The following is a 27,424-nucleotide window of genomic DNA, read 5'->3' on the forward strand; positions in this document are numbered from 1 at the left end:
TGTTTTTTTAATGGTTACTGGCTGTTTGTTTGATTGTTCAGGAAGTTTGAACACTTTTGACTTTAATATTCACATCTATTTTTAAAATGGTAGTTCCAGCTTGAAGACTTCATTTTTGAAGGGTAAAATCAAGAGGAAACAATGACAGATGATCAAGACCTTTCTGAAGTAGAAATGAGTCCTGTTGGTTCTGAAGATCATCACTGCCTTTCGCCAGGACCTTCCATGGCATCAGACACCAACTCTCATCTTAACAACTCCAGCAATGGTGAGATGGGGAAAGTGAAGAAGGAACAACAAGACACAGAGGCAGATGATGATAAGTTTCCAGTGTGCATCAGGGAGGCAGTGAGCCAGGTACTGAGTGGTTATGATTGGACCCTAGTGCCTATGCCTGTGCGTGTCAATGGAAGCAGCAAGAGCAAGCCCCATGTCAAGCGGCCTATGAATGCCTTCATGGTGTGGGCTCAAGCGGCCCGGAGGAAGCTGGCTGATCAGTATCCTCACCTTCACAATGCAGAACTTAGTAAGACGCTTGGGAAGCTCTGGAGGTAAGAACAAATGGGGGGGGGGTGTTTAAAGAAACCACATAAAGCAAGGTCAAATGGAGAGTGAGAGAACCACTATTTATTTAATGGATCTATCTTTGCAATTTATGGTGTTAAGATAGGGAGTGTTAAAGAATAGTCAGACAGCCAATAGAATGAAACATCCAGAGTGCTGTCAATATAAAATTTAACTCATATTTTGATCTTGTCTATTCTCTTATCTCTGCCATGATGCCCAGTTGACCTGGCCATTCAGTCTTAGGCCCATGAGTTTTTATTTCAGATACTATGTACTCTGCCCCTTCTCTTGATCAGTTGTGTTCCTTCAGTCTAAATCTTTGATCATCTTCTAATCCAAAGTATTTGACATGCTGGCAAGGAATGATGGAAATTACATTTGGAGGCACTTGGAGGGCACCCAAGTGGGATAGGCAAGTTTAAACCTTTGCTTCCTTGTCAAATCAAGGGTCTTTGTTCTGCTGGGGAGCATCTAACACTGGAACAATGGTTTTCAGGAATCCAACAATGTTGGAAAAGAGACGTTTTATCTTCTAAAACAATTCAAATAACTACATTTTTTTTTCTCCATGAGGAAAAACAAATGCTTCTATTGGAGAGAAAGAACAAAATGATTACTAATGATGTGGTGAGATGCAGGTACAATGAAAGAAGCAGTTTGTTCTTATTAGAAACCATCCCATTTTTAATCACAAGGATTAATAATTTGTAGTTGTCTGAAAGTGATATGATGATGGGATTTGGTATAAGATTAGTGACAAGCGGAGAGATGAGGAATTTAAAATTAAAGATAGGATCCTCTATGTTGCTAATTAGCCACACTCCTCCTTTATAAATAGGTAATACTTGGCTGATGAACTGGGCATTTGTAACTTTTAGGTGATCAAACTGAGGAACAGAGTTATTTTTATGGAAATATACTACTCCCTACTTAGCAGGAACAAGCCAGAACCTACCCAACAGTAGAGACTGTTGCATTGTCCTTGCTCTTCTGTTACATGGACCTAGATTTGAGGAAGTACTTATATTTCAGAGGCACTACATTTTCCCAGCATTCAGATTACATTAGATTGCTGCCGGGAGAAAAACACAATCAATTACACATCTAGAAGAACCTATTAGAATACAATTATGAGGATGTCAAGGGTATCCATTGGAGCATGCCCATGGCATCATTGATTTAAAACAGATACAACTCAATATATAGGTGACATAATAATAGTTTGTAAAAGAGGACTCACAATGGAGTTGAAACTAAGTGGATGGAAACAAAGCATGGAAAGGCCTTTTATAGTTTCATGTTCACGTCAGATAATCCTGATGTTATATCCTAAGAATTTATTTGTATAATTAAAATGATTATTTTAGCATGGGGCTTTTTTGCATTAGAAGTTAGCTGATTTTGTGGGGAATGTATAAGATGACTTATACAATACATTGAAGTCTAATCAAACATTTAAAAAGTTGATTAAGGGGAAACTATAAAATTTGCCTCTCTTCCTGTCATATTGTATTATAACTTTAGAATTTTGGATATGCAGGAGTTTCATGCAAAGTCTCAAACGAGGTGGACTTGCTTTTGATTTATCAAGTAAACCTTAAACTTGGATTCTGTTGCTGTGGGATATTCTTTTGAATTCATTGTAACACATTTGAAGCAATTAAACATCAATTTAATTTAACATTTAATAAAGGTTAAATTAATTATATTATTTCTAATATGATCCTCAGAATTGGGGTTTAAAAAAATCTACTTTATTCAGATAGTGGAATATTAGAAAATAGCTTTGGAACAAAACAAAATGAAATATATAATTTTCATCATATCATGTGATTCCTTCAGACAAGGAAATATAAACAACAAGGAACTCGAAATTCCAGGATCTAGCCTCACTGCTTGCTTTCAAGACTTTGTCCCATCCCACTCAACTATCATTCCTTCAAAAGATCTAAATAAGGTCTAAATAGTTCATGTGATTCATTTTGCTAAGCAATTTGGTTATGGGGAGCAACACAGTACCCATGTGATGTCGGGTTAAGAATTCCACTTCTTTTCTGGCACATTTGTAACTGACTTTAGCTAAAAGGCAAATGATTGACTAGAGTTCAATAGTGTACAATAGTACATATTGCATACTGAACTTCCTTAAGACCTTCTTCTTAAGTAGGTCTGAAAATGTTTAAACTTTGAAGAGCCACTGGCTAATAGGACAGGCAACTAAGCTGGGCTAGTGATCTAACTTTATATTCAGCATGCTTTTCCCCCCCTAAAATTGTTTGATACGTACTCCATTAAGACACTGGGATTTTCTTAGTGAAAACAAACTTAATATTAATGTTTTGGGTCTCAATTCTTTAGCTATGTGATTTAAAGGCAACTATCTTTCTGGATTAGGTAGATGTGAAACAGAGATATTGAGTGCAAGTCATATTAAATTGCAGAACCTCTGTGAAACCTATTCTCTCCAGTATTTTAGTTCGGCTCTTTGGTGCTGAAGAGCATTCACGAAATATTTGACAGACTAATTTATTGATTCCAGTTTATCAAAATCTGTTCCTACTTCTTTTGATTAACTCAAACAAAAGGGCTTCCTAAAAAATAAATGAATATAAAGAAACACGGTAGTTCACAAATAAGATTTCTAAGATATCCTGCTCTTATCTCATTTTTTCCCAAAATATACTACAGAAGCATTTTTATAAGCAGTTCATAATGAACTACTTTGATAAACTCTAGCTTCTTAAGGTTACAAAGATATCGTTATTTCACAGGAGTCTGTTAGCATTCACTATTGCATAGACTAGTAAATCTAGTGTTATTACTAATGCTGCTATTGCTGCTGCTGCTACTTATATTTGGAGTTTGAAACCAGATTTACATAGTTTTGACACCCAGACAGTTTAAGTCTTAGGAAACCAACCCATTCAATTAAAAATGACCTCTACTTATTTAATTTTATATCAAATAAATATTTATTTAACAGAACCTTTATTTATTTAGTTGAATAAATTTTTAATGCATATTAATTTTCTTGATCCTTATAAACAATTATTTGCAAGGAGGTGTTCTTTGACCATCTACAAATTCATTTCTGTGAATATTGGTATAAGTTAGTTATAAATTAGTAAATATAGACAGTGTTGAGATATAAACCAATAAGGCAATGTCTTTATTTAATTGCATTAAGATTAGTGACAAATACATACTGTAAATGCTAAATCAGTGTTGATCATATTGGCAATGAGTAGATTAAATGGCAGTGAATGATATCTATACGTATCTTCCCCTTCTTATTAGATCAAATCAGAAATCATTATAAGACCTTTCTTTCTATTTTTTACTCTGATGATTGGATGCAGTAATTATTGAACTATTACAATAGTATAAGAATAAAACATATTAAATATTGTGACTCCTGCAAGGGCAAATCAAATAAAAAGCATTTTGAAGTGCATCTCTTCTTTGGGCATAGAGGGAGATATACCAAATTTTTAATTTATTTTAAAGTCAACTTCAAGCTCATTGATGATAGTAGATTGTAGCCATTGGCTTTTGAAAATATCTAGTTTGAAAAGAGGACATGGAATGATAGCCATATTTTTATGTTTTCATTTTCATAAATTTGATGCTGCACTTACTCTTATATTTATCTTATTATATTTATGCCTGTATGTATTTCAAAATGAGAGGCTATACTCTTAAACTCATCAAAATAATGATGCATGCTGAATTCAACACAATCTTCTTATATATTAACACCCTTAGGGTACCACACAATCAGATCATCATACAGTTTTAATTATAATTAATCATCATACAATTATTATTATGGGCCTGCTAATTATGCTCTATATTATGAAGAGCTCCATAGAATATCTCTGACTTCTTTTTTAATATTATATAGTAGTATATATATCTTGTTTCAGGCACAACTCTTGATCGTATATATTTCCCTTTTTGCCTTAATATCCCATTATATTTATTGCCACTTGCTGTGGTCCTGCTTGGTTAGTTCTGGTTTTAGGAAAGCAGCCACAACATATCTAAGGGACAAATCAAAATGGCTGCTTTCTCAATAATCCTGATTTATGTCTCTATTTGATTTGTCTTGTTTGCTTTTGTTAACAAAAACTTCCTTGTATCGTTCTTCTCTTACACAGCATTTCTCTTTTTTCTCTCTTTATATCTTGCTGCCAACATTTTAAAATCATGCTAAATATTCTTGAAATAAATATTATCTTAACTATATAATCCAAAATAAATAAATATTTCAAGTTTTTTAAAAAAAATAAAACAATTTTACTTCATGCTTTTGGTCATTAAAATGTTAAGTTTGGAACCAAAGTCATTTTCTTTTTTGATCCCAGACACACAGAGCGTGTCTCCCAGATCTTGTGACCATGTTGTAGGGAACATACAGCTGCCACACCTGTCTTTGAGACTTCCAGGAATTTTGAACTGTATAAGCCCCATGTCTGCCTTCCCAGGTAGATTAGACAGGAAACCGACGAGCTGCATTAAGAGAATCTTGCAAGTCTGATGGTAGAAACTTTTTGCCGTCTCTTTTACTGTCTGATAAATTAGGCATGTTCCTTTCTGCATTTCTTTCTCTGCCCATTATGCAGCTGCAGGTTGTATCCAGTTGGCATCTCTTCCCTCCATCTCCCAGGGGTATTCTCACATACCATTGCAGCCACTGAAATCAAGGGGCAGCAACACAATAAATAGCTTTCAGTGGATTGATGCCACAGTGATTGTATTGATTGAGTCACTTAAGTTGGAAATGGACAATAACAATAACAAGTCTGTAGAATACCTTTTGGCCACCAGATGTCCTCCAGATATGTTGGACTACAACTCCCATCCCGTGGAATAGAATGATGGTGATATAGTCCAATACCTACAGAAGGCATTGGGCTACAGAAGGCTAATTTATGGTACAAAAAAGCAAGAAAGGAGCTTTCATTTTATCCTATGGTTTCATGAAATAAACTGCATTATAAAGGCACTTTTGAGCAATGGTGGCCCCAGGTTTGAAACAGCCTCAAAAATTCTGCAGAAATTATCCCTGAGTTGCACTTTTTAATACAAAAGAAGAGGTGAATTATTAAACATAGAAAGAATGGTCATGAACATTATTTAATTAATTCATTTCAATTTAATCGCATTTAGGTTTTGTTCTGACCTTTTGTCCTTTCTAGGAGTGCAATTTTGGCACACTATTCACATGTCAAATGTAGCCAATGGCTCAAAAACCAGTCCATACCCTTGCATTAACGAAATGCTCATTGACAAATAATACTTTTCTTATGAAAGTGCAGGAAAGATTTAAATCTCTTTGTTTATATGTTTATTTGTTATATACATACGTATGTCGCCTGCTCTATCAATTCCTGATATTTATAGTACCCCAATAAATATTATAATCCCAAATTAAATTTTATGTAATAGATCTTTAAAAGCATAATCCAAGAAAACATAAAATAAAAAAAGAGATTTACAAACTAATAAAACACAGTGATCAAAACCATTAGTAAAGTCTATGTGATTCATATTATCTTGGCTATTTTAGTTAACTATAGAATAATTCCCAAATCGAAAATCCTCTCCCAGATGTTTCCTGTTTCAAAACTCTTGCATTCGGGGAAAGTTTTCATTGTCTTCCTAAATGTTCGCAAGGAGAGGGCTATCCTCACCTTGTGGGATGGGCTATTCCAGAGCAGGCAATTAATATATGAACACATCCAAGAATCAGAAACTGCCTGATTCCTAAAGTGGAATTAAGTCAAAGTCTGGATTGTCGATTCTCTTGTTCTGACAAGCATGCCTGCACTACTAAAAAGACCAACAAACAGCATCAACATCTATCTTTTATACAACACTTTCGGCCAGAGACTAAAACAAACAAACTTTGCCTCATATGCTGTGTTTTCTGGACAAAAATGAAATAAAATCAAAATCAGTTTTCACTATTATTTTAAAAGTGTAGATAGAATCTCCTCCTCCACGTGGAATAAAAATCCGTTGATAAAGTTCTCTTTATTTTTTAAGGTATAGTCCAGAATATAACTCACAGGCACATAAAACGTAACAAACACCTTTACTAGTAAACCATAATGGTGTTTATGCCTTGCTTCTCGTCACATCTCCAAAGCATCTGCTATAGCTCAAGTGCAACTATTTTACTCCCTATAGATTAAAGTACATGCCTTTTACCTGATGTATTGAATTTGTAACTGTTGTACAACCAGAAACCAAGACTGTTTCAGCTCTACTGTATCTGGGAGATTTTTTTTTAAAAAAAATATTTTTCCCTTATCAATATTTTTTCAGTGGCAATAGCCAAAAGGTTACTCCCCGTTCACTCACCCATATTCCTATATTATTGCTCCCACAGTCTGCTATAATAAGGAATCTTCCTACAATTTGGAAATTCCTCTGAATTTTTTACAGATAGAGGCAGTAGGGTATCTGCCTTATTCATTGTGGAAATAATAGCTGCACCCACATGGGAAAATTAATATTTTAATGGGAAGAGAAAACCTGTATTTACTAAGATCCCTTAAAATTATACTTAATTTTTTTTAGTACATCATATGTGTTAACTCATGCTCTCATAATATGACTACAGTTTATGCCAGTAATATTCCTACTTTACTGAGAACAGCTTGTCTAAAGTATCCTCTCATATTGTATAGTTTTTACACGCAGTATCGGAGCTGAACTGAGATTTGGGATAGTTCTCAACTATCAGATTGTTCTTATTCTCAATCTATGACTTATAACCTCATGTGTAATGCATTTCTTACACCGTGTTATCTTTTATTGAAGGAATTGCATGTGCTTACCTCATGTGTACATTTTTATTTTTGCCACATGTTGATTGATTATGTGCCATCACGTCAGTGTTAACTTTTAGCAACCGCACAGATAGATTTTCTCCAAGACAATCTGTTCCTAACCTCATCCGTCAAGTCTTCCAACGGTGTACTTGTCACCACTGAAACTGAGTCTGTCCACTGTGCTGCTGGTTGTACCTTCTTCTCTTTCCTTTCCCCTTTCCCAGCATAATAGATTTCAGCAGAGAACTAGGTTCTTCACTTAGTGTGTCTGATGTAGAAAACAATTGAGCCTGGCCATTTCTGCTTCAAGTGAAAACTATGGGCTGATCTGTTTGATGATCCGTTGTTTGCTTTATTGACTGTTCACAATATTCCCAGAATCTTCTCCAACCCCAACCTTCAAAGGGGTCAATATTTTTTCTATCCTGCTTCTTTAAAGTCCTACCTTAGCTTTCATAGACTGTAACTAGGAATATCATTGGTTGCATTATATTAATTGTCATAGGTATGTACATCACAACATCTGAATATCATTTTCAATTGCCACCTGTATATGTTGGGAAATATATATGACAGCATTTTACATGTGTGCACATGTAAACTGGTACGGGAGCATTAACAATGATACACCCAGGGGATATCATAAACTGCTCATGGGTTTCATTAGATGCACAGGTTCACGTCCAGAATATTTGCCTTTTAGTTCTTGGTTTTGCAGAGGCCATTATCTTTTTTTTCCCCAAAAGAAGGATAATTGCTAATTTCTGGAATACATAGAATTATAATTACTGGTATGCCTGGAAAAAAATTATATGTGGTTCTTAATTGTTAAAGACACTTTGAAATAAAATGTAGGTAATTGAACGTTACTAATAGTATTAATGTGCTTTAATGCTAAGATGAAGAAAACAGAATTTTCAGTTCCTATGAATTTATAGAACAGATCCCTAAATCTCTTCTAAAAATTAATTGCTGACCAATAAAAGGGATTCAGGCAAAGGGCTGTAATAGATGAATGATTTATCTGAATGATTACTACATAAATAAAATGAAAATTGAGATCTAATTTCATTTACATGTTTTTCTTCTGCTTACTGCATCATTAGCGGACAATGTAGATGATAATTCTCAGTTGATACTGTTTTAATTCTCATCATGATCAAACCAGATTTAGACATTAGGTTCAAGTCACAGTTTGCTTTTAAACAGTTTGTTTTGAATATTCAAACTAACTATGTTCACAAAACAGACTAAGCTAAAATCCATGGATTTTTTTTTTGTATTATTTAAGTATGTCTACATCATTTGGAAGTTGAATGCAGTGAAAATGAATTTTTTATCCATTTTGCCAATTTCAGTGAGGATAGAGTAACAGTAGAGCAGAAGACTTTTGAATTTTTGCATATTATAATTTGTTTTTATTTTTTTTATTTATTTGATTTATATGCCGCCCTTCTCCGAAGACTCAGGGCAGCTTGTCGGTTGATTCTTCTCAAGGATTTTTTTCTTTATGGAAATAGTATCTAGTGCCTAAGAATAAATGCTAAAAAAATTATTGTCTGCCAGATTCACCGAGAAAGGTACGGAAGCGCAGGGTTTTGCCCGCCCAGAAAATTCATGAGATGTGGAAGCATTGAGATATTTTCAGATTGAAAGGGCATTTTTGCACAGGCAGAAGTGCAAAGTCCTTAAAGAATTGTAGAGATAGATGTAAGTGTGGATTCTTCTACATGTTGTGAAGAGTGTGAGCCTGATCCATTTGGAAAGAAAAACAATAACAAAATCAGTATCTGTCTGTCATAATGTAAAAAGGCCAGGCTGCTGCATGTAGAGACTAAAATGCTGCTATTTACAGCACCCTCTCCTGGACAAGATCTCCAATAACACATTCCAACAAGAATAAAAATTGTTCCCCAAAATAAATCCATAGGAATTTACTGTGGTTGCAAAAAAAGAAAGAAAGAAAGAAAAAGAATACTTAGACTTGTGATTGCCTAATTGCTTCATATATTCATGAGAAGAGGAAGGTGAATTTGTCATAAAAATTCTCTGGTGTACAGTACGTTTAGTTTTTGATGAGCAAATTCAGGTATTGGGAAGAGGATCATTAAGCACTGAACACTGCAAGATACGTTAAGCATCAGTGCAGTACATACATCCATGCACACAGACCAAAAACCAGTATTCCAGTTTGGTGAAAGTGTTCCTAAGAGTTTTTGACAGCATCATAGTACATAAGCGATTGTACATCTTTCCATGTATTTTTTTTTAATCAAATAACTCAGTGTTCCCTACTTGATGTCCTCCAGATGGCCTCTAAGTTCCCCATTACTCCTAATCAACATATTTATGAAAATATAAGAATAGGACCAAACCAACGCCCATCTTAGACTAGGATTTTGTTTCTTATTGATCAACTGGATGCTCACAAGTAGGAGACTGAGACATATTTCTCTTCTGCTGTTGTTTGCCTACAACTAATTTTTGAGCAACACAGCCTCTAATTCAAAGATAACACTGACTTTTCAAGACTAATAGGCCTTAATTGATCTTCCTCCATGAATGTGTCCATTCCCCCTTTAAAGACAACTAAATTAGGATTATTATGCACTGGTTGAAGAAGTGCTTTCTTTTGTCTTTTCCTTAATGTCAATCCAGTCATCTTCAGTGGATCACCAGGTGTTTTGACAGAGGAACAAAGGTGTCTCCCAACCCACTTTCTTAATGTCATGCTGCATAAGCAGTTCAATTTTCCACTCACCTCTTCCACAGGTGCCTTATTCCTAAACTTAGAATCCCGCATGTTCTATTTTTGATTTCTTAAGGAATCTCCTAACTATTCACTCTTCTGCAACTGTATCTCTAACTCTATTGTACCTTTCTTTCAACTGCGACCATAAATGTAAATAGTGTTTCAAACATAGATGTGCCATAGATGTATATAATGAAAAGAAAATTGGCAATGTTATTCTCAATCCCTTTCCTATTGATTCCTAGATGGGGTCTGCTTTTTTCAATAACTGCTGTGGACAGAGTTATCCTCTTTGTTGAACTTTTTCTAGATTAGTTTACAGGCAGCTCAGATCACATTAATGTGCAGATGAAGTTAGATTGTTGCTTAATGTGCATCATTTAACATTTAAATTGAAATTCATAGTTTGCCATACATAGTTAGGCTGGTTAGAAATCAGTGGTTGAAATCCAGCACACCTTGAGAAGGAGGCCCAGATTGGAGGTAGGTGGGTGCAATAGCTCAGGATATGCCCTACCTTTATCACTATCCATCCAATAATATTGGCACTTCAAAACTAGGCATGCATAATCAATAAAATCATGGCAAGAAAATTGTGGAAGGATAATATTGATGTTGCTTTTTTTTCCCTGGTTCCTTTTTCATTATGCCTTAGTGCATGCACTGTTATTGATGAGCTGAGGAGTGTGAATTCCATCCAATGTTTTGATTTTAATATTCTCAGAAAAAAGTTTGACAGGCTAGGAAAGTGAGAAAATTGTTCAGCTTATATTTGCATGCAATCTACTAAATGGTATTTGTCCTAAACCAATAGTCAAACAAAACTGCAAATTATCCTTTGGGAAGGGTACTATTCTCCACTTTGTATTGCATATTCTAATGTGCATGTATATGTTAATAAGAATGGCACACAGAAATTGATATTAAATCAATCATTTGGAAAAATGAATATATTAAACAAAATTCATTTAAACATATGCATTTTTTAAAAAAATTGTAAATAAATAGCAAATGCAAAAGACAACTGGAGTAGAAAACTGAGAAAATGTGAGAAACCAAAACTAATAAAATTATGCTCTTAAATGTGGCAATGTGCTGAGTGAATAGAAAGAGAGGAATTGTTTTAAAATTGTGCCACTGGTAGAATCTGGTAGGTGCTAAAATTGTTTGTGTGAGAACAAATTATTGTATACCTAAGGAATGTAAGTTTTTATCATGTACTATATAGGTTTGGCCCAACATTTGCAAACTATTCAAACAAATTACACTGAACAGATAGAAGTGTGTATGTAATATATTTAAGCAGAAGAGTGGGCAGATACTGTACATGTCTAGAATTGTTTTGGAACAAGTTGAAAAGGGAAAGCTAATTATCTTTCCTGGTAATGGAAAGCAGCTTCCATCCATCTGGGTTAATATTGTCAACATTCAGAGATTATGAGAACTATACCCAACAAGATATGGAGGATTATAAATCCCTCGTCCTTGTAAATGAAGGCAACAATTTTGGCTTTAAAAATACTTCCATTTTTTTTTCTCAACATTTTTTCTCAACTTCATTGTAACTTCATATGAACTGAATTGTTAACCCACACAGATGAGCAGAAAACTACACCAGAATTTGTGAGTAGGTAAAGTGCTCTTCTATTCAATTACCACCAACTTTTTGGACCAAATGTATATCATTTGATGTATATCATCAAATGTTTCTTACATCTCTGATATTATCTAGCCTTCTTGGTAGACAAGCTTGCCAAATGCAAAAAGAGACAGTCTTCTGGACCCTTTTGTAGTTGTGAAGAAGAGAGTGATATCAACAGATGTAGATTGTCCTAGAGCTACACTTGCAGACTTTGTTTTCTTTGTCTACAGAGAACTCTGTACAACTACAGGAGCATAACCTTATATTTCTGGCATGTGGCCATTTAAATTTAATATTAGGAATGATTTGTACAGATTGAGAAGAACTTCAGACCTTTAAAACAGGCTTTCTTTATAGAAAGTGAACTTTTGTACAAAAGAAAAAATACTTTATTTTTATTTATTCAGAAGTATCCTTGTTCCAAATCCCAAAGATGGCACATTACTGTCAGTTACTGTGTTCCGCTACATTTGGCTGGTAGAACTCATGACTTTAGAAATGTAAAACAATAATTAAGTAGATAGTACAAACATAAATTTGTGATAGCTCAATTAAATTTCCGACACATACTATCAGCAGACAAAACATTTACAACAGCACTCATTGAAAATAGTAACATTGCCTTAGCACTGCTAAATTAATTAACCCCAGGATGGGGCAAAAAACTGTTTTATTCAATTGAAACCCAGATTAGCACCAATTATTTTGATAAAGTCTAACTTAATTTCATGCTGAATTTTTCTTAAGCCTGTTTTCTATATTCTTCATCTGATAAAGTCAAATGTACAAAATATAACCTATTATCTTTTAGGTGTTGCTTGTTTGAAGCATCTTTTTTTTTTTAACTCAATGGCCTATCAAAAGTCAAATATGAAGTGCATAATTAGAGCTTTCAATCTCAGCCTAAATAACTTTGAGCCATGTCATGTTGGAATAGTGTTGTCATAGTCACAATGTTCAAACATCTGTAGTTGTCTATGGGTATTCATGCCGAATGTGTAATCTTCTATCCTCCACCTTTCCCTTGTTTTCATTGTTCACCACACTGATTCAGCAGCAGCTGCTACTGATGAGTAAGTGGGGACGGTTGTGACTTTTATGGCTTGCAGGCAATCTCAGCGATATTCACCAGAATTCTACTGTCATGACAGCGAAAAACTAAGACCAAAAGACCATCCCTCACTGATGTGATAGCCAATGTGAAAACTTTACATGAACTCTGTGAAATATTCTTTATTTGTGGGTCAGGGAACTGGGAGTTCAATTAAAGCTTTCTTATGACCAATAGTTTGATAGGTTGGTTTGCCTTCCCCCATGTGCTTTGGTGGGGTTTGGTGTGTGGGATGGTGGTGAAAGATTGCATCCAATTCCTTTTAAAAAAGCATAGAGCAGTGGTTCTCAACCTTGGAAGCTTGAAGGTGGGTGGACTTCAACTCCCAGAATCCCCCAGCCAGCGCTGGGGGATTCTGGCTGGGGGATTCTGGGAGTTGAAGTCCACCCATCTTCAAGCTACCAAGGTTGAGAAACACTGGCATAGAGACAAGGAGATTGAGCTGAGGGTGGGGGAAAACAGATCTGTGCCTGCTCATATCACTTTCTATTTATTACAACTGGTTTGGTTAGATAGAAAGAGATGGGTAGATCAGCATGGATTTGATTGCAATTCATTGAAAGATGGTGAAAACAAATATGCAGAGATTCAGTTCTGGGTACAAAGGCTGATACAAAAAGAATTGAAGCTGATTTTGTAATAGCATGGATCTTCCTGTCAATTGTGTTTTCATAAAACAGCACAATGAAGGGCGATTCTTTTAAATAAAAAGCACATCCTGCCATATAAGAATCCCTCTGTGATGGAGAGAGACAGTTCTTAAATATGATAAATAAATATATTATATAACGCCATCAGAAGAAGTAGCCCATTGAATCACTGATGAAAGCAGACACTGAACAAAAATGTCTATTGGTTCTATGTATCTCCAAGCAAGGACTGAAAATGTTGGCCATCTTAAGTAGATCCTATTTTCTGTTGACAAGTATTTAATACCAAGCAGGTTAAAAGGTTCTGAATGAATTTCCAGTGACTTTTTGTTTTATCCCAGAATAATATTCAGCACTTTTCAAAGTATCGTATGTTCATTGGCTTGCCCAGATTTCATCCTTCCAGAAAATAATTGTCAACTGAGTATTGTTGAGCTGGGGCTCTACTTAGCTTTTTAGACCCACTGAAGAACTCTGCTTGGAACAATTCAAGACAAAGGAGGAGGGTGGTTTGGATCTCTGAATGCAATCCATACAGCCACAAAGAGAATCAGGAAAGCTGGCATTTAACTTCTAGAAGATCAGTGCTTTTAATATCCTGGATTAAAATGATGAAGTAAAAGAATGAAATTTTGGGCATATAATCCATTCAGCACCAGGTGGTGTGATAGTAAGTCAGGCTTTCAAGAGCCTCCACTGCAGGTCATAGAAAAGAAAAGCCAAGTCTTTTGTTTGCCCATTAACTTTGTTATGGGCTGCTAATCATTCATCACTATTTAGTATTCTTGTTCACATAATAAACTAAGCCAGAACATACGTGATTGATTTTGTACTGTTAGCAATATGTTGTGTGAATACAATTTTAGTTTATAAAACCATGGTTTCTGAGCTAGTAATAATATGAAAACCAGCCAGCAAACCATTTAAAAACCATGATTGATGTAATGTGTGAACCTAGCCTTTGCTAGGCTTTCTAATATTAAAGTCTGCTTGGATGTTAATTTCAATAATGTAAGAACCTTCAGAGCTTGCACAGACTCACAGAAACTCAAATCAATTTAGTATTTTGGTGCTCCTTCCCAGAACTTAATCAAAATTCTTAACTGGAAATCTTGTACAGAGTGACAGACTTGCATGAGAATTTACAACTGTGTCTAAATTAGCTGGAAACCACACAAGAAACACTGGGGAATTGTTCTGTTTCTCATTGAATCCAAAAGAAACAGCATTTATGGACAGAAACAGGAGAATCGGTCCATGTTTTAACAAGGAATACTGTGGAGTGATATTCAGAATATAGCACAGCAGATCTTGAGATCTAAGCAATGGTGGGTTTCAAATTTTTTTACTACCGGTTCTGTGGGTGTAGCTTAGTGGGCGTGGCTTGGTGGGCGTGGCAGGGAAGGATACTGTAAAATCTCCATTTCCACCCTACTCCAGGGGAAGGTTACTGCAAAATCCCCATTTCCTCCCGATCAGCTGGGAGGTAGAGAATAGATGGGGGTGGGGCCAGTCAGAATTTTTACTACCGGTTCTCCAAACTACTCAAAATTTCCACTACCGGTTCTCCAGGACTAGTCAGAACCTGCTGAAACCCACCTCTGGATCTAAGCTGGTTAGAATTTTTGGTAATCAGAACCCAGGTTGTATAAACCTGATCTAAAAGCTATATATCTGTGAAAACTATAGTTACACTAATAGACTAGCTAAAATAGTCTTTTGGGGGGGAATGTCGAGAAATATCTAAAAACAGGTGCTGTTGTACTAATGAAACATATTCCTCCTAGTGCTGTAAGATATGCCCATTTTCTTCTATAACTAATTTTTGCACTTTGAGAGACTCATTGTCGTTGCCTGTTGTCATGGTCCTGCCTTCTCTTCAGAGCAATTTCACATCTTAACATGACACAATTCATAAACTTTTAAGCTTGCCAGAAGAGCAAAGGCACAAAACCAGCCAGTACCTCAAAATGTTAACAGGTGTAGGTGAACATGGCAAACCTGACAATGTAAGGCAGAAAGAAATAGTTCCAGGCATTAGGTATGACTCAGTGGTGGGTTTCAAAAATTTTTACTACCGGTTCTGTGGGTGTGGCTTAGTGGGCATGGCATGGCTTGGTGGGCATGGTTTGGTGGGCGTGGCAGGGGAAGGTTACTGTAAAATCTCCATTCTCTCCCCAATCCAGGGGAAGCTTACTGCAAAATCCCCATTTCCTCCCTATCAGCTGGGACTTGGAAGGCAGAGAATAGATGGGGGCGGGGCCAGTCAGAATTTTTACTACCGGTTCTCCAAACTACTCAAAATTTCCGCTACCGGTTCTCCAGAACTGGTTAGAACCTGCTGAAACCCACCTCTGGTATGACTACATGCATCCATGTTTCCATAAATCCTTTATTTCTTTAATTTGGAAATTAATTCCCCCATCCTTTTTTAATGATAATCCAATTGACAATTAATAGATTGTAAGCATGTTTGGAAGAAGAAGGTAGAAGGATGTGGAAAAAAAGAAGGACCAAAACGAAATCCACTAGAAAAATAGGAATGCACTGTCATCATTATGGCCTGCCCAAAGGGGCTGGGAAGTATTTCTGTATCAGGTTCAGGTTCATGGGAATATCCTTACAGCTTTTCCAGCTCTTACACCTGAGAATGCTTGCCTCTTTTATTTTACTCAAGTCACAGTAGAAACTTTTTCAAATGCTATTGAATGGGAGGTGGGAAGGGATGGTGCTATATAGAGGCCAAGGCAAGGCCTCTGGCCACGCTCTGATTGTTATTATAACACTTGATTATGGAGTGGTTAGTTCACTAGTCATCTGTGTTTTAAATGACCAATCAATTAAATGTAAATTAATTTGACATTTGTCAAAACCCCAAAAATCTGCCTTTTCTTGCCTTTGCTCTCCTGCTGAAGATGAAATATTTTGAGGCAGAGATTGCTAGAAATCAGTGGAAATTATCATCGACATAATTTGTGTACCCGTTATATATTGTATTAAGCATTTTATTTTGATAGCCAGTGGCAGAAAACTGGGCCATAATTTTCATGAGGGGAAAGGAGAGCAAAGGCAAGAAGAGAAAAGTTATATGACTTTTCTTTTCTACCTATATATAAATATAGGAAGATAGGATTATCTTGAATATTTTTGTTTGATTCCCCATTCTTGTAAAACCTTAGAAACAATAAACCAGTATGGTTTTGTAATTTCTATACCAATTAAAACTAAGATCCATTTGCTAGCAAACAATGCCAAATAAACAAAGTTTGCAGTCCTAATAAAATAGTGTTTCACATGTTGCAAGCAGCTGCTTGATATTTACAACAAATACCAGAGCTCAAGCTTTTGTTCCAATGAAGCTCTGTCATTATAACTCCATGTTTACATATTATGCATTAAACACTGTTGCTGCCAATCTCTGTGCCTGATTTATAGTGCCTTAGACTGAAAGTCTTGGATGTTGCAAAATTAAGTCCCAATTAAAGCAACTCAATTAGTCAGTTTTCAAATGAAAATTTGAAGGTTTTTTTTTTTTTTTAAAAAAAACAAACCATGCTGGAAGCTTGTCAGCACTTCTAGACTTTGGGGAAATGGGTTCCCTGAAGGGTTTGAAGGCTGTTTCGGGATGTACTGGCTCATCCTTGATATATTGTATATTCAGATGCTTTCAGAGTGCTGATAGATGCCAAAACTTCATGAAGAACCATTTCACACACAGAAACAAAGCATTAGAATTTATTCACAGTTCATGCAATGATAGAGCATCTGAATAACAGAATAAAATTAAATAATAATGTGAATTGAAGCTCAGAATTTTTGTGGTTTAATCTCTCTCTCTTTCTCTTTCTTTCTCTCTTTCTAATTTATAGACCTGCCCATCTTAATCTCATGACTTGGGCAGCGAACAGCAGTTAAAAACATAAAGCAACAATAATAGCATATTAAAGATTGGCAGCCAAGGTAAAAACCATCATAACCATCAATGCAGGTATCCCATGGGCTCTCATTTTGATTCCATGCCTGGTGGCATATTCTTCAAAACCATTCCAAAGATTAACAAGGTTGGGGATAATCTAATGATGTTCCAAAAAGTGGCCAGCTAGAAGCTAGACAGTTTCTAATAAATGGGATCCGTATCATGCTGGGCCTCCCTGGATATACATAATCAGTAAGCAGTGGTCCCTCAAAATCTAACCTTATGCCATGGAGGGATTTATATTTACATAAACAAATAGAGTATTTAGACTCTTATTGATGAAAGCAAAATCCACTAATCTAATTGCTAAACAAGAAATAGCCAAAATAATTCTTCATAGGTTATTTGAGGAATAAAAAGATTCATTCTGTTTGTCGTTTGTCTATCAAACAGAGGTTTTCCCCTCACTGGACAAGACAGAGAAAGGGAGGAAAGATTTCACTTTTATTGAAACCTCAACAATCTGAGATTTGTTTTGTTAAAATTTAATGTAAGCCATAATATTTTTGGGCACTCGGAAGACAATCTGTAATTTGAATATAATATACAGTATATAGTATAGCAAGCTTTACACAGCAAACATTCTGGGATGGGCTTTACAGTACCATTAAACAGCCGTGGTGGCACAGTGGTTAGAATGCAGTATTGCAAGCTAACTCTGCCCACAGCCAAAAGTTCGATCCTGACCAGCTCAAGGTTGATTCAGCCTTCGATTCTTCCGAGGTTGGTAAAATGAGGATCCAGATTGTTTGGGGCAATATGCTGACTCTGTAAACTGCTTAGAGAGTGTTGTAAAGCACTGTGGAGCAGTATATAAGTCTAGGTGCTATTGCTATTAAACAATCAGTTGATTGCCTCAGGTAGTAGATGCTGAAAGATGGGAAACAAAGTTACATGTTGAAGTGATACCTGACTTATATTTCCCCCTGTGGAAACAATGATCATCTAAACATATAAACAAATTTTGAGCATTTTGAAACTCCAGATAATAGGTTTTCTGTTCAAGGCTCCAAAATGCTACTTAGCTCAACAACCCTGTCCACTTGCAGCGACTTAGCAGGAAATATTGTCTCAAGTAATAACACAAGCCACTTAGGGATTATGTTAAGCAATTGAAAAATTCTTGATTATTTTTGACTGGTCTCAATGGCAATCCCCATTAACAAGCAAAGTTCGGAATGTATTAAAGAGGTAGTTTCTCTTCTTTACAAAAAGCTTGCAATAACCCAGTGTAGATTTGGGCAGTCACCTTGCTGGATAGCAGAAGTTTATCCTTCTCTACCCCTTGTTGATCAAAAGTAAAGCATTCTTCTGCATCTGTATGGGATTTTTAAGGGGAAGGGATGCTCTCCATTGTTATACATGACATTTTAAAACAAAACAATACTCCATTTACACAATATCTATAAGAATTTTTTGAAGATAACATCTGGAGATCAAAATATTACCTATCCAATGTATGATAGCCTGAAAAATAAAGCTGCCATAGCAAGTGCATGTTACAGATTTAATAAGTGATGTAGCTTGAGCCATGGAAAGAAATACCAGAGTGTACCAATCTCTCACAGTTTCATTTAATCCTGGGTGTCTGTTCTGTGAATAAATTGAAAAAGATTGTATATAAATGGAAATTGATCTTATTATAGAAAGACTAGAATTTGTACAAGAGTATGATGTAAAATTTTCCCACTTATACAATCTTTGAGGAACATCTTTCTGTTCCATTTCAGTGAAATTGATTACAAACATTTAACCAATTCTCCTAAATAAAAATTTCACGCATTACAAAGCTCGGTAGGTCAGTAGAAAAACATGTACCAGATGTTCTTTTCGTGTTTGTGTGCCTTCAGGTCAGTTTGACTCCTGGCAATTGTCTGGACAAGTCTTTGCAGTTTTCTTGGCAAGATTTTCAGAAGTGGTTTGCCATTGCCTGCTTCTTATGGCTGAGAGAGAGGAGGGGAGGAGCTGGCCCAAGGTTACCTAGTTGGCTTTATGCCTAAAACAGGATTAGAACTCCTGGTTTCTAGCCCATAGCTTGTAGCCATTACACCAAACTGGTTCTCAGCTGAATAAAATACATAGTTGTTTACAGTTGCTCATGCCAGTGAATTTTACATAAAAGAGTGATTATGGCAAAAAGCTTTGCTGATGTGCTAAATTGAAATCTGCTCATGATATGAGACAGCGTTTTGACTAGATGAGTGTAGCATTCTTGCTGAGTTCAAAAGAAAATGGCTGCTGATGTTTCTGGTAGCATCACTGATTGTCTTAAAAGTTTTCACTGTTCCATTGCAAAATTTCTGGTCAATCTCCTTCCAGCGTCATGGTAGAGCAGCTTTCAACATCTCCTCTTTGCTGATCTTCTTTCCCATCTGCAATGCTGTGTCTGATAGTCATTAATGGGTTTCTATTATCAGTTGATACGATCCTGATTATTTAGAATTCCCCTTTTAAATCATCGGTCGCTTACATTTCTTCCTGTTCTCTTATCTCTCCCACCTCTTTAAGATTACTGAATGAAAGTGACAAACGGCCTTTCATTGAAGAAGCAGAGCGGCTACGGATGCAGCACAAGAAGGACCACCCTGATTATAAGTACCAACCACGGCGTCGGAAAAACGGCAAGGCTGCCCAAGGAGAAAATGATGGCCAGGCTGATGGGGAAGCTGGTGGAGCTGCAGCTATTCAAGCCCACTATAAGAATGCCCATTTGGACCATAGGCATCCTGGAGAGGGATCTCCCTTGTCTGATGGACACCCTGAACATTCTTCAGGTTAGTTCATAAATTTAGCCAGCGGTCAGATCCACAGCAATCTGAATTCTAGTGGCATAGTAAACCAGGAACTGCCTAAATATAGAGCGGAATCATGAAAACCACCATTTATTTTTCTGACCAAGCTGAACATTTAATTGAATTGGCATAGATGAGTATCATAACAAAAGAGTGATATCACAATTGCCACAGCCCACAGCCCTCAGCCCACAATTACATCTTGCAATTGTGCTTTTTTACTGATTACTAGCTTCTTTCTTTCTTTCTTTCTTTCTTTCTTTCTTTCTTTCTTTCTTTCTTTCTTTCTTTCTTTCTTTCTTTCTCTCTTTCTTTCTTTCTTTCTTTCTTTCTTTCTCTTTCTTTCTTCCTTCCTTCCTTTCTTCCTTCCTTCTTTCCCTTTTCACTGGAAGCTTTTGTAAAGCCATCCCAAAGTCAGGAAGTGCCTAAACCAAATAAAACAAACAAATAAATGACTAAGCAGTCTGTGTAATGAAGGTAAAAAAAGTTAACTAAGATACTGGTTTGTCATGTTTCGTTTTTCATGGAGTCAAACTCTGGTAACTTGGAAAGGATCCAATACAAATATAATGTTGCTATGAAAGTTATATTTGTATAAATTGAATAGTTTACACACACTCTCTCTTCCCTCTTTTGTGATGTCAACCTTACAGGTCAGAGCCATGGACCTCCCACTCCACCAACTACACCGAAGACAGAGCTCCAGACGGGTAAGGCTGACTCCAAACGGGATGGGCGTTCCCTTGGGGAAGGAGGAAAACCCCACATCGACTTTGGCAACGTGGATATCGGGGAGATCAGCCACGAAGTGATGTCCAATATGGAGCCCTTCGATGTCAACGAGTTTGATCAATATCTTCCACCAAATGGACACGCTGCTCACCCAGGCCATGTGGGAGGTTATGCCACAGCTGCAGGTTACGGCCTTGGTAGTGCCCTGGCTGCAGCCAGTGGACACTCTGCCTGGATCTCCAAGCAGCATGGAGTCTCTTTGTCTGCTGCCACATCCTCAGTGGTAGATTCGAAGACACAAGTAAAAACAGAGGGCTCTACCCCTGGGGGTCATTATACTGACCAACCCTCCACTTCCCAGTTAGCTTACACATCACTCAGTCTGCCCCATTATGGCTCAGCTTTCCCCTCTATATCCAGGCCCCAGTTTGACTATCCTGATCACCAACCTTCAGGACCCTATTACAGCCACTCTAGTCAGGCTTCTGGTCTCTACTCAGCCTTCTCATATATGGGTCCCTCTCAGCGTCCTCTGTACACTGCCATCTCTGACCCAGCCCCTTCAGTGCCACAGTCCCACAGTCCCACACACTGGGAACAGCCTGTGTATACAACCCTCTCAAGACCCTAGGGAATGGGGAGCAGTGACCAAAGCAGCAGCGGAAAGGCTCCAAAGAATCAGCCCCAGAAGATGAGCCTCCAAGTTCCAAGGTCTTTTGGTGTCATCCATTCACCAGAATCCACAGAATATCCCGGGATGTCTAACATGACCACAGTTATCGATGGCTCACCTGGCTGGAGGAAGGTTCCCAACCACTCCCCCTACTCCCAGTCCCTGAGTGGCTTTCAAGATCCCATAGGCCTTCTAAAGGAGGGTGATTCTAGGCATGGGGCAACAACTCATGGTTGGTTTTTGTAAGGCAGATTGAGGGTTTAAAGTAGTTACAAGAAGAATAAAATTGAGAGATAATTCCTCCCTTCTCTTCCCCCATCCTCAACTGTCCAAACAATCCGTCTGATATTTTAAGAAAGAAACCAATAACCATAACTTTGCCACAGTCTATGGGTAAATTATGGCTAGAGCTGGGCACACTGTGGTGGATATGTTACAGAAGAAATGCAGTGATGCAGCTGTTGGGGACAGAGCTCTAGGACATTCGTGCTTCAGAGTTGCACATGCATGAAATTTAGTTCTCCGTTGGAAGATCGCCCTGTGCTTGCTTTTCCTGTTGTACTTGGCATCTCAATTTCCGCCTATCTATTCCATCGCCTCTCTGCTGCCTGGCTCTCTTAAGACTTAACTACACAGTACATTGGACTCAGGAACTGTATTATATGATCTGGCCACCTTTGCATATAAGTGCATCCATGTGTCCACACCTGCTGGTCCCTTGACCATAAATGAAAAAGCAGACTGAATTTTCCTTCTTGGTAATGAACGTTTTGTATTCCTAGTCTCTTCCCAGTACTTCATGGTTCCCTTCTAACTCTCCCAACTATCCTTCTAATAGTCAAAAAGATATCCTGCCAAAGCCAATGTTTTTTCTTCTGGCACGCTTATGAATGTGTTTTCCGTGTATGAGTGTGTATATGTGGGTATAGGGAAATTGAGGAAAGAGAGCAAGTCAGTATGGTTTTTCCTACATGCTTAATTAGAGAACAAAAGTGTCACAGCATTAATCTTATTGTTTCATGAAACATCTCAGGATGTTTGGGTGCCTGAGGCAGAATGTTCAAATGGTATCCAGGAATGGTAACAATATTAGCTGATCATTTGCTGCCCTTCAATCATTCACCAAAATTGTCTATGAATGGAGGACTGTGTTACCATGCCTTTTGGCCACAATGTAAAAGCATGAAAGCATCAATGCACTAGAAACAACAGATGCTATGCGAGTACATGAGAAAAGACCATTACTGGCCATAGCAGTGTTTCTCAATCTTGGCAACTTGAAGACGCATGGACTTCAATTCCCAGAATTCTCCAGCCAACAACTTCAAGTTGCCAAGGTTGAGGAACACTGGGCTATAGTATTGTATGTTACTGTTACGTTTAGTTCTTCCCAACACCTTTAGACTGAGACAGCTGAGGTTTGCCTGCCCCAAGTTATGAACTTATATATGCTTACTTCCATGTTCAGCTATGGATAATTATCTTTTCTCTATGATATTTGAAAAGAACATGTAGTATGGCTGTATCTCTTATAATCTATTAACTGCTATGCACCCTTATTTATGCAAGTAGCACATCTTTTCCTGTCCCCAATGCTACAAACTTAAGCTGTCCTAGCATCATTAACTTTGCATCAAATGTATGGAGTAATAAACTTAAAATGTTTTAGCTATGTATGTCAATGTGTGTTTCCTATTTTGATCTATGCTCTGCCTCATGCCCCTCCAAAATTGGCTGAGAAGACAAAGAAAGAACCTAGTATACTGCATATAACCTTCTTGCCCATAGATTTCTCCCTGTGCATTGTTAACAGATCAACCTGTTTTTTCACACCTAGTCAGAACTACAATTCTCACTTTTTTCACTCAGCAATGGACCAGATGAGGATTGTTGGTCTTTCCAGTTAAACATTCCAAGCATACTTTTTACTGTATTTTTCCAGTTCCATGGTTGTCTGTTAAACCCAATTGGGATGTTCACAAGCACCTTGTCATCTTTTCTAGCTCTTTCATTACATTTGCTTTTCTAAAGTCAGCTGCCTCTTAATTTCCAAGGATAACTGTAATTGATAAGTCTATTCTAAAAGAATTGTATGTAATCCTTTTGTGGCATACATTCTATAAATCAGCTGCATCACATTAACGAGGGGTCCTTTTTGTGATGCAGCCGAGCAGGTTGACTATGTAATTTTAAATTCTAAATATATTTTAAAAGTGAGATCAGAATAATACCATTCTAATTCAATTTATCCATCCAGTTTACCATCCCACTTGATTTGCAATGCTTTACTTGAGAGAAAGTGTGTGCCTTCTTCATCAGGCAGCAAAAAAAATATTTCTACACTACATATCCCATTTTTATTGGGAATTACAAAAATGGACTTTCAAGTTTCCCATCCCTGAAACCAACTGATCCTTCCTGATTTCTGAGGTAGGTGCTTAACAATCAGGAGGAACAACTTTCGTCCACTCCTTCAACTTTGTTTCATTCCACAAGATTCCTAAGATTATGAATAAATGATACATTTTTCAGCCTGAAATATCATACCAAAACCAAAGGGTTGCAATGTCAGAAAAAGCAGATATGTAGCCAAGATGGTACTTAAAATTCAGAAACTGCCATATTTTGCATACCAGGGTATCTTTTGACTTATTCTGCGTGGGGGCACATGAAAAATGTAATGGTGGGCGGGTTATGCATTTGGCTTGACATTATCTCCTTTGACTCTGATGGAACTCTTTGGCTCTAGGCCTCTGTTTAAATGTCTGGCCAAATGCTTTAAATTCCCCAAAATTGGCAACTTGTGCTATATGTTTGCCATGGCACTAGAAGTCATTTAACCAGATGACTCAATGATCACTAAGCAATCTGAGTTGAACTTTCCTAGGTAAAGGAGAGTAACAAGAGGAAGTTAATAGGAAAGTGATAAGATCAATGCCTTTCTTCAGCTGACCAATGAATCAACAAGATATACTTCATTTTAGATCAGAATAGCCCTAGCTTGTTTCTTCACGCCTCTTACTACAAATCCTAAAGACTAGAAGCATAGAATCAGAACTGGAAGAGGGTGCATGGGCCCTCCTGTGAAGGAATCCAATTAAATTCTAGTCAGATGGTTGCCAGTCCGAATTTGAATATATTCAATGAAGAGCAGTCCACTTTCTTAGATAGCATGTTCCATTGTTGAACTGTTCTTATCAATAGATAAGGCATCTGTCTTCCTATAACTTAAACTCATTATTCTGTGTCTTGCATTCTGGAATGAGAAAACTTCATTTATATGGACATTTTTATATCCAATAAAAGAGAACTGATTCGCAGAAAAGTGTGAAGCTTGCTTTGCAAAGTTTTATTCTTGCAAAAACTTTTGATGGTAGATCATTATTTAAGCATGAAAGCATGTTTAAATAATTATCTAAATTATAAAGCATGACACCCATGCTGACTGGGAGAATTCTGGGATTGAACTCCATACATCTTAAGGCTGCTGAGGATGAAAGGTATATAGGAAAGGCAAAAACAGTAAAAAAAAAAAGCTACTAATACTATGAAATAATGAAACAACTGTTAAAAAAACAAAAACCAAAGCAAGAACGTTGGACTCCATTTTAAAGTTTTGAAACATCTGTGCAAACAGTAAGTTTATACACAAAGGAGAAATGATCCCAGCATTTGCACAAGTTGAAAATCATGGAGGCAGTAGTTCAAAGAGGGGATACCACCACTCAAAAGGCCTTCTCTTGTTCTACAAATTTCCCTTTAGAAAAAAAAACCCTACCAGAGTTCTGGGTTTTGATGCAATACTGCTGTTGCAATATTTTCAGGATCAGACTCAATAAATTTAGCAAGAGTTAAAGGTTTAAATATATCTTCTTTTATTTACATTAGGCATTCTATATTCACTGAATATTCACAGATAGAAGCAAGGAAGTGGGTGCATACAGCTCCTTATATATACAATGGGTGGAGCTAGATATGGGAGTGGTGAATTATGAATACATTAAGAAGTGAAGAATAAGTTAACCCCTGATACCCCGTTCATATACTATTTACACATTAGAGAATAAGGCATTTACATCTGACAAATCCCCCTCTAAATGCCGATTCGTTATGCAACACCAATTACATTCAGATTCAGGACAGTACAAAACACACAACTTAGAAGTTAAGTATTTATGCTGCTTAGAAGGTAAAGGTTTTGTCAATATGTCAGCTAATTGTTCTGAAGTTTCACAATGCACCGCTTTAATAAATCCATCCTGAGATAATTGTCTCACATGTTTAAATTTTATATCTATGTGTCTGGACCTTTGTCCAATGGCGTCAGATCTAGATATTTCAATAGCTGCCTTATTGTCTTCATGCATAACAAAAGGCAAAGCAGTTTTTTTCCAAACATCTGAAATCAAATCATTAAACCATACAAGGTTATTTGCAGCTTTAGATAAACAAACATATTCTGCTTCTGTCGTTGAAGTGGCCACTAATTCTTGTTTACCAGTGTACCAGTAAACTGGACAGTCATTTAAGAGGAATATATAACCAGATGTGCTTTTTCTACATGAGGTGTCTCCAGCCCAGTCCGCATCTGCGTAACATGTAAGCTTTGGTTCTTTATTATCGTTAGGTTCCAACATTAAACAAAAGTCTAGTGTATTTTTCAGATATCTTAATATTCTTTTAACAGCTTCCCAGTGGTACATTGTTGGCTTGCTGACATGTCTGGATAATAAATTGAGGGGTAAAGCGATATCTGGTCTTGTCCAATTAGATATATAAAGAAGTGAACCTATGACTGATCTATAAAATGAGTTATCTTTAAATTCAGGGGATGATTCATCAGCATTTCTTAGAAAATCAGTCTGCATAGGAGTATCACAAGGTTTGGCATCACTTAGATTGCATTTGTTTAAGAGCTCTATGATCTTATCTCTCTGAGTAAGTTTGAATCCTCTTTTAGTCTTATTAATTTGAACACCAAGATATTTGTTTACTTTGCCTAAAGATTTCAATGAGAAATGTTCACTTAGCTTAGTCACAAAAGTTTCTCTTCTCTCTTTATGTTTTCCTATGTATAAAATGTCATCCACATAGATCAATACAAATTCTATGTAATCATCACCCTTTTTGACAAAGAAACAGTTATCAGCAGTGGTGGCATTGAAGTCCATGGTTTTAAGTACTTTTACTAAACAATCATACCATCGTTTACCAGATTGTTTTAACCCGTATAAACTCTTGTTTAACAACCAAGTCTCATTCTTGTTTGTGTATTGACTGTGAGGTGCTCTTACATATATTTCCTTATCTAGTTTTGCGTATAGATACGCAGTCTGTATGTCATATTGGAATACATCGAGATTGAGTGCTGATGCTACCACTAGAGCTGTTTTGACACTCTCAGTTCTTACTGTGGGGGAATACGTGTCAGTATAGTCCTCCAGATATTTCTGTGCATAACCTTGTGCAACTAGTCTAGCTTTGTATAGGGTATTGCCTCCCTCTAAGTTCTTAATTTTATATATCCACCTGGTACCAATAATTGTTTTATCTTTTGGTGCAACTGCAGGTGTAAATACATTTAATCCTTGTAAGCTTTCCATCTCTTTTTTCATTGCTAATTCCCATTTTTCCTTTTCTTTACGAGGGAGCTTTAACACTTCCTCATATGTATTAGGTGTCGTTGA

General features: G+C 36.7%; 1 protein-coding gene across 1 annotated transcript; it reads left to right on the forward strand.

Moving 5' to 3' along the window:
- Positions 1-141: 141 nt before the first annotated feature.
- Positions 142-23,251, forward strand: SOX10 (SRY-box transcription factor 10). The gene is made up of 3 exons (XM_070946599.1): positions 142-551; positions 20,049-20,314; positions 20,986-23,251. The coding sequence occupies exons 1-3, from the start codon at positions 142-144 to the stop codon at positions 21,693-21,695; spliced, it is 1,386 nt and encodes a 461-aa protein (XP_070802700.1). The 3' UTR covers positions 21,696-23,251.
- Positions 23,252-27,424: the final 4,173 nt, after the last annotated feature.

Source organism: Pituophis catenifer, unplaced genomic scaffold (assembly GCF_029215685.1).
Source record: "Pituophis catenifer annectens isolate HBS135680 unplaced genomic scaffold, rPitCat1.0.hap2 SCAF_7, whole genome shotgun sequence".
NCBI lineage: Eukaryota > Metazoa > Chordata > Lepidosauria > Squamata > Colubridae > Pituophis > Pituophis catenifer.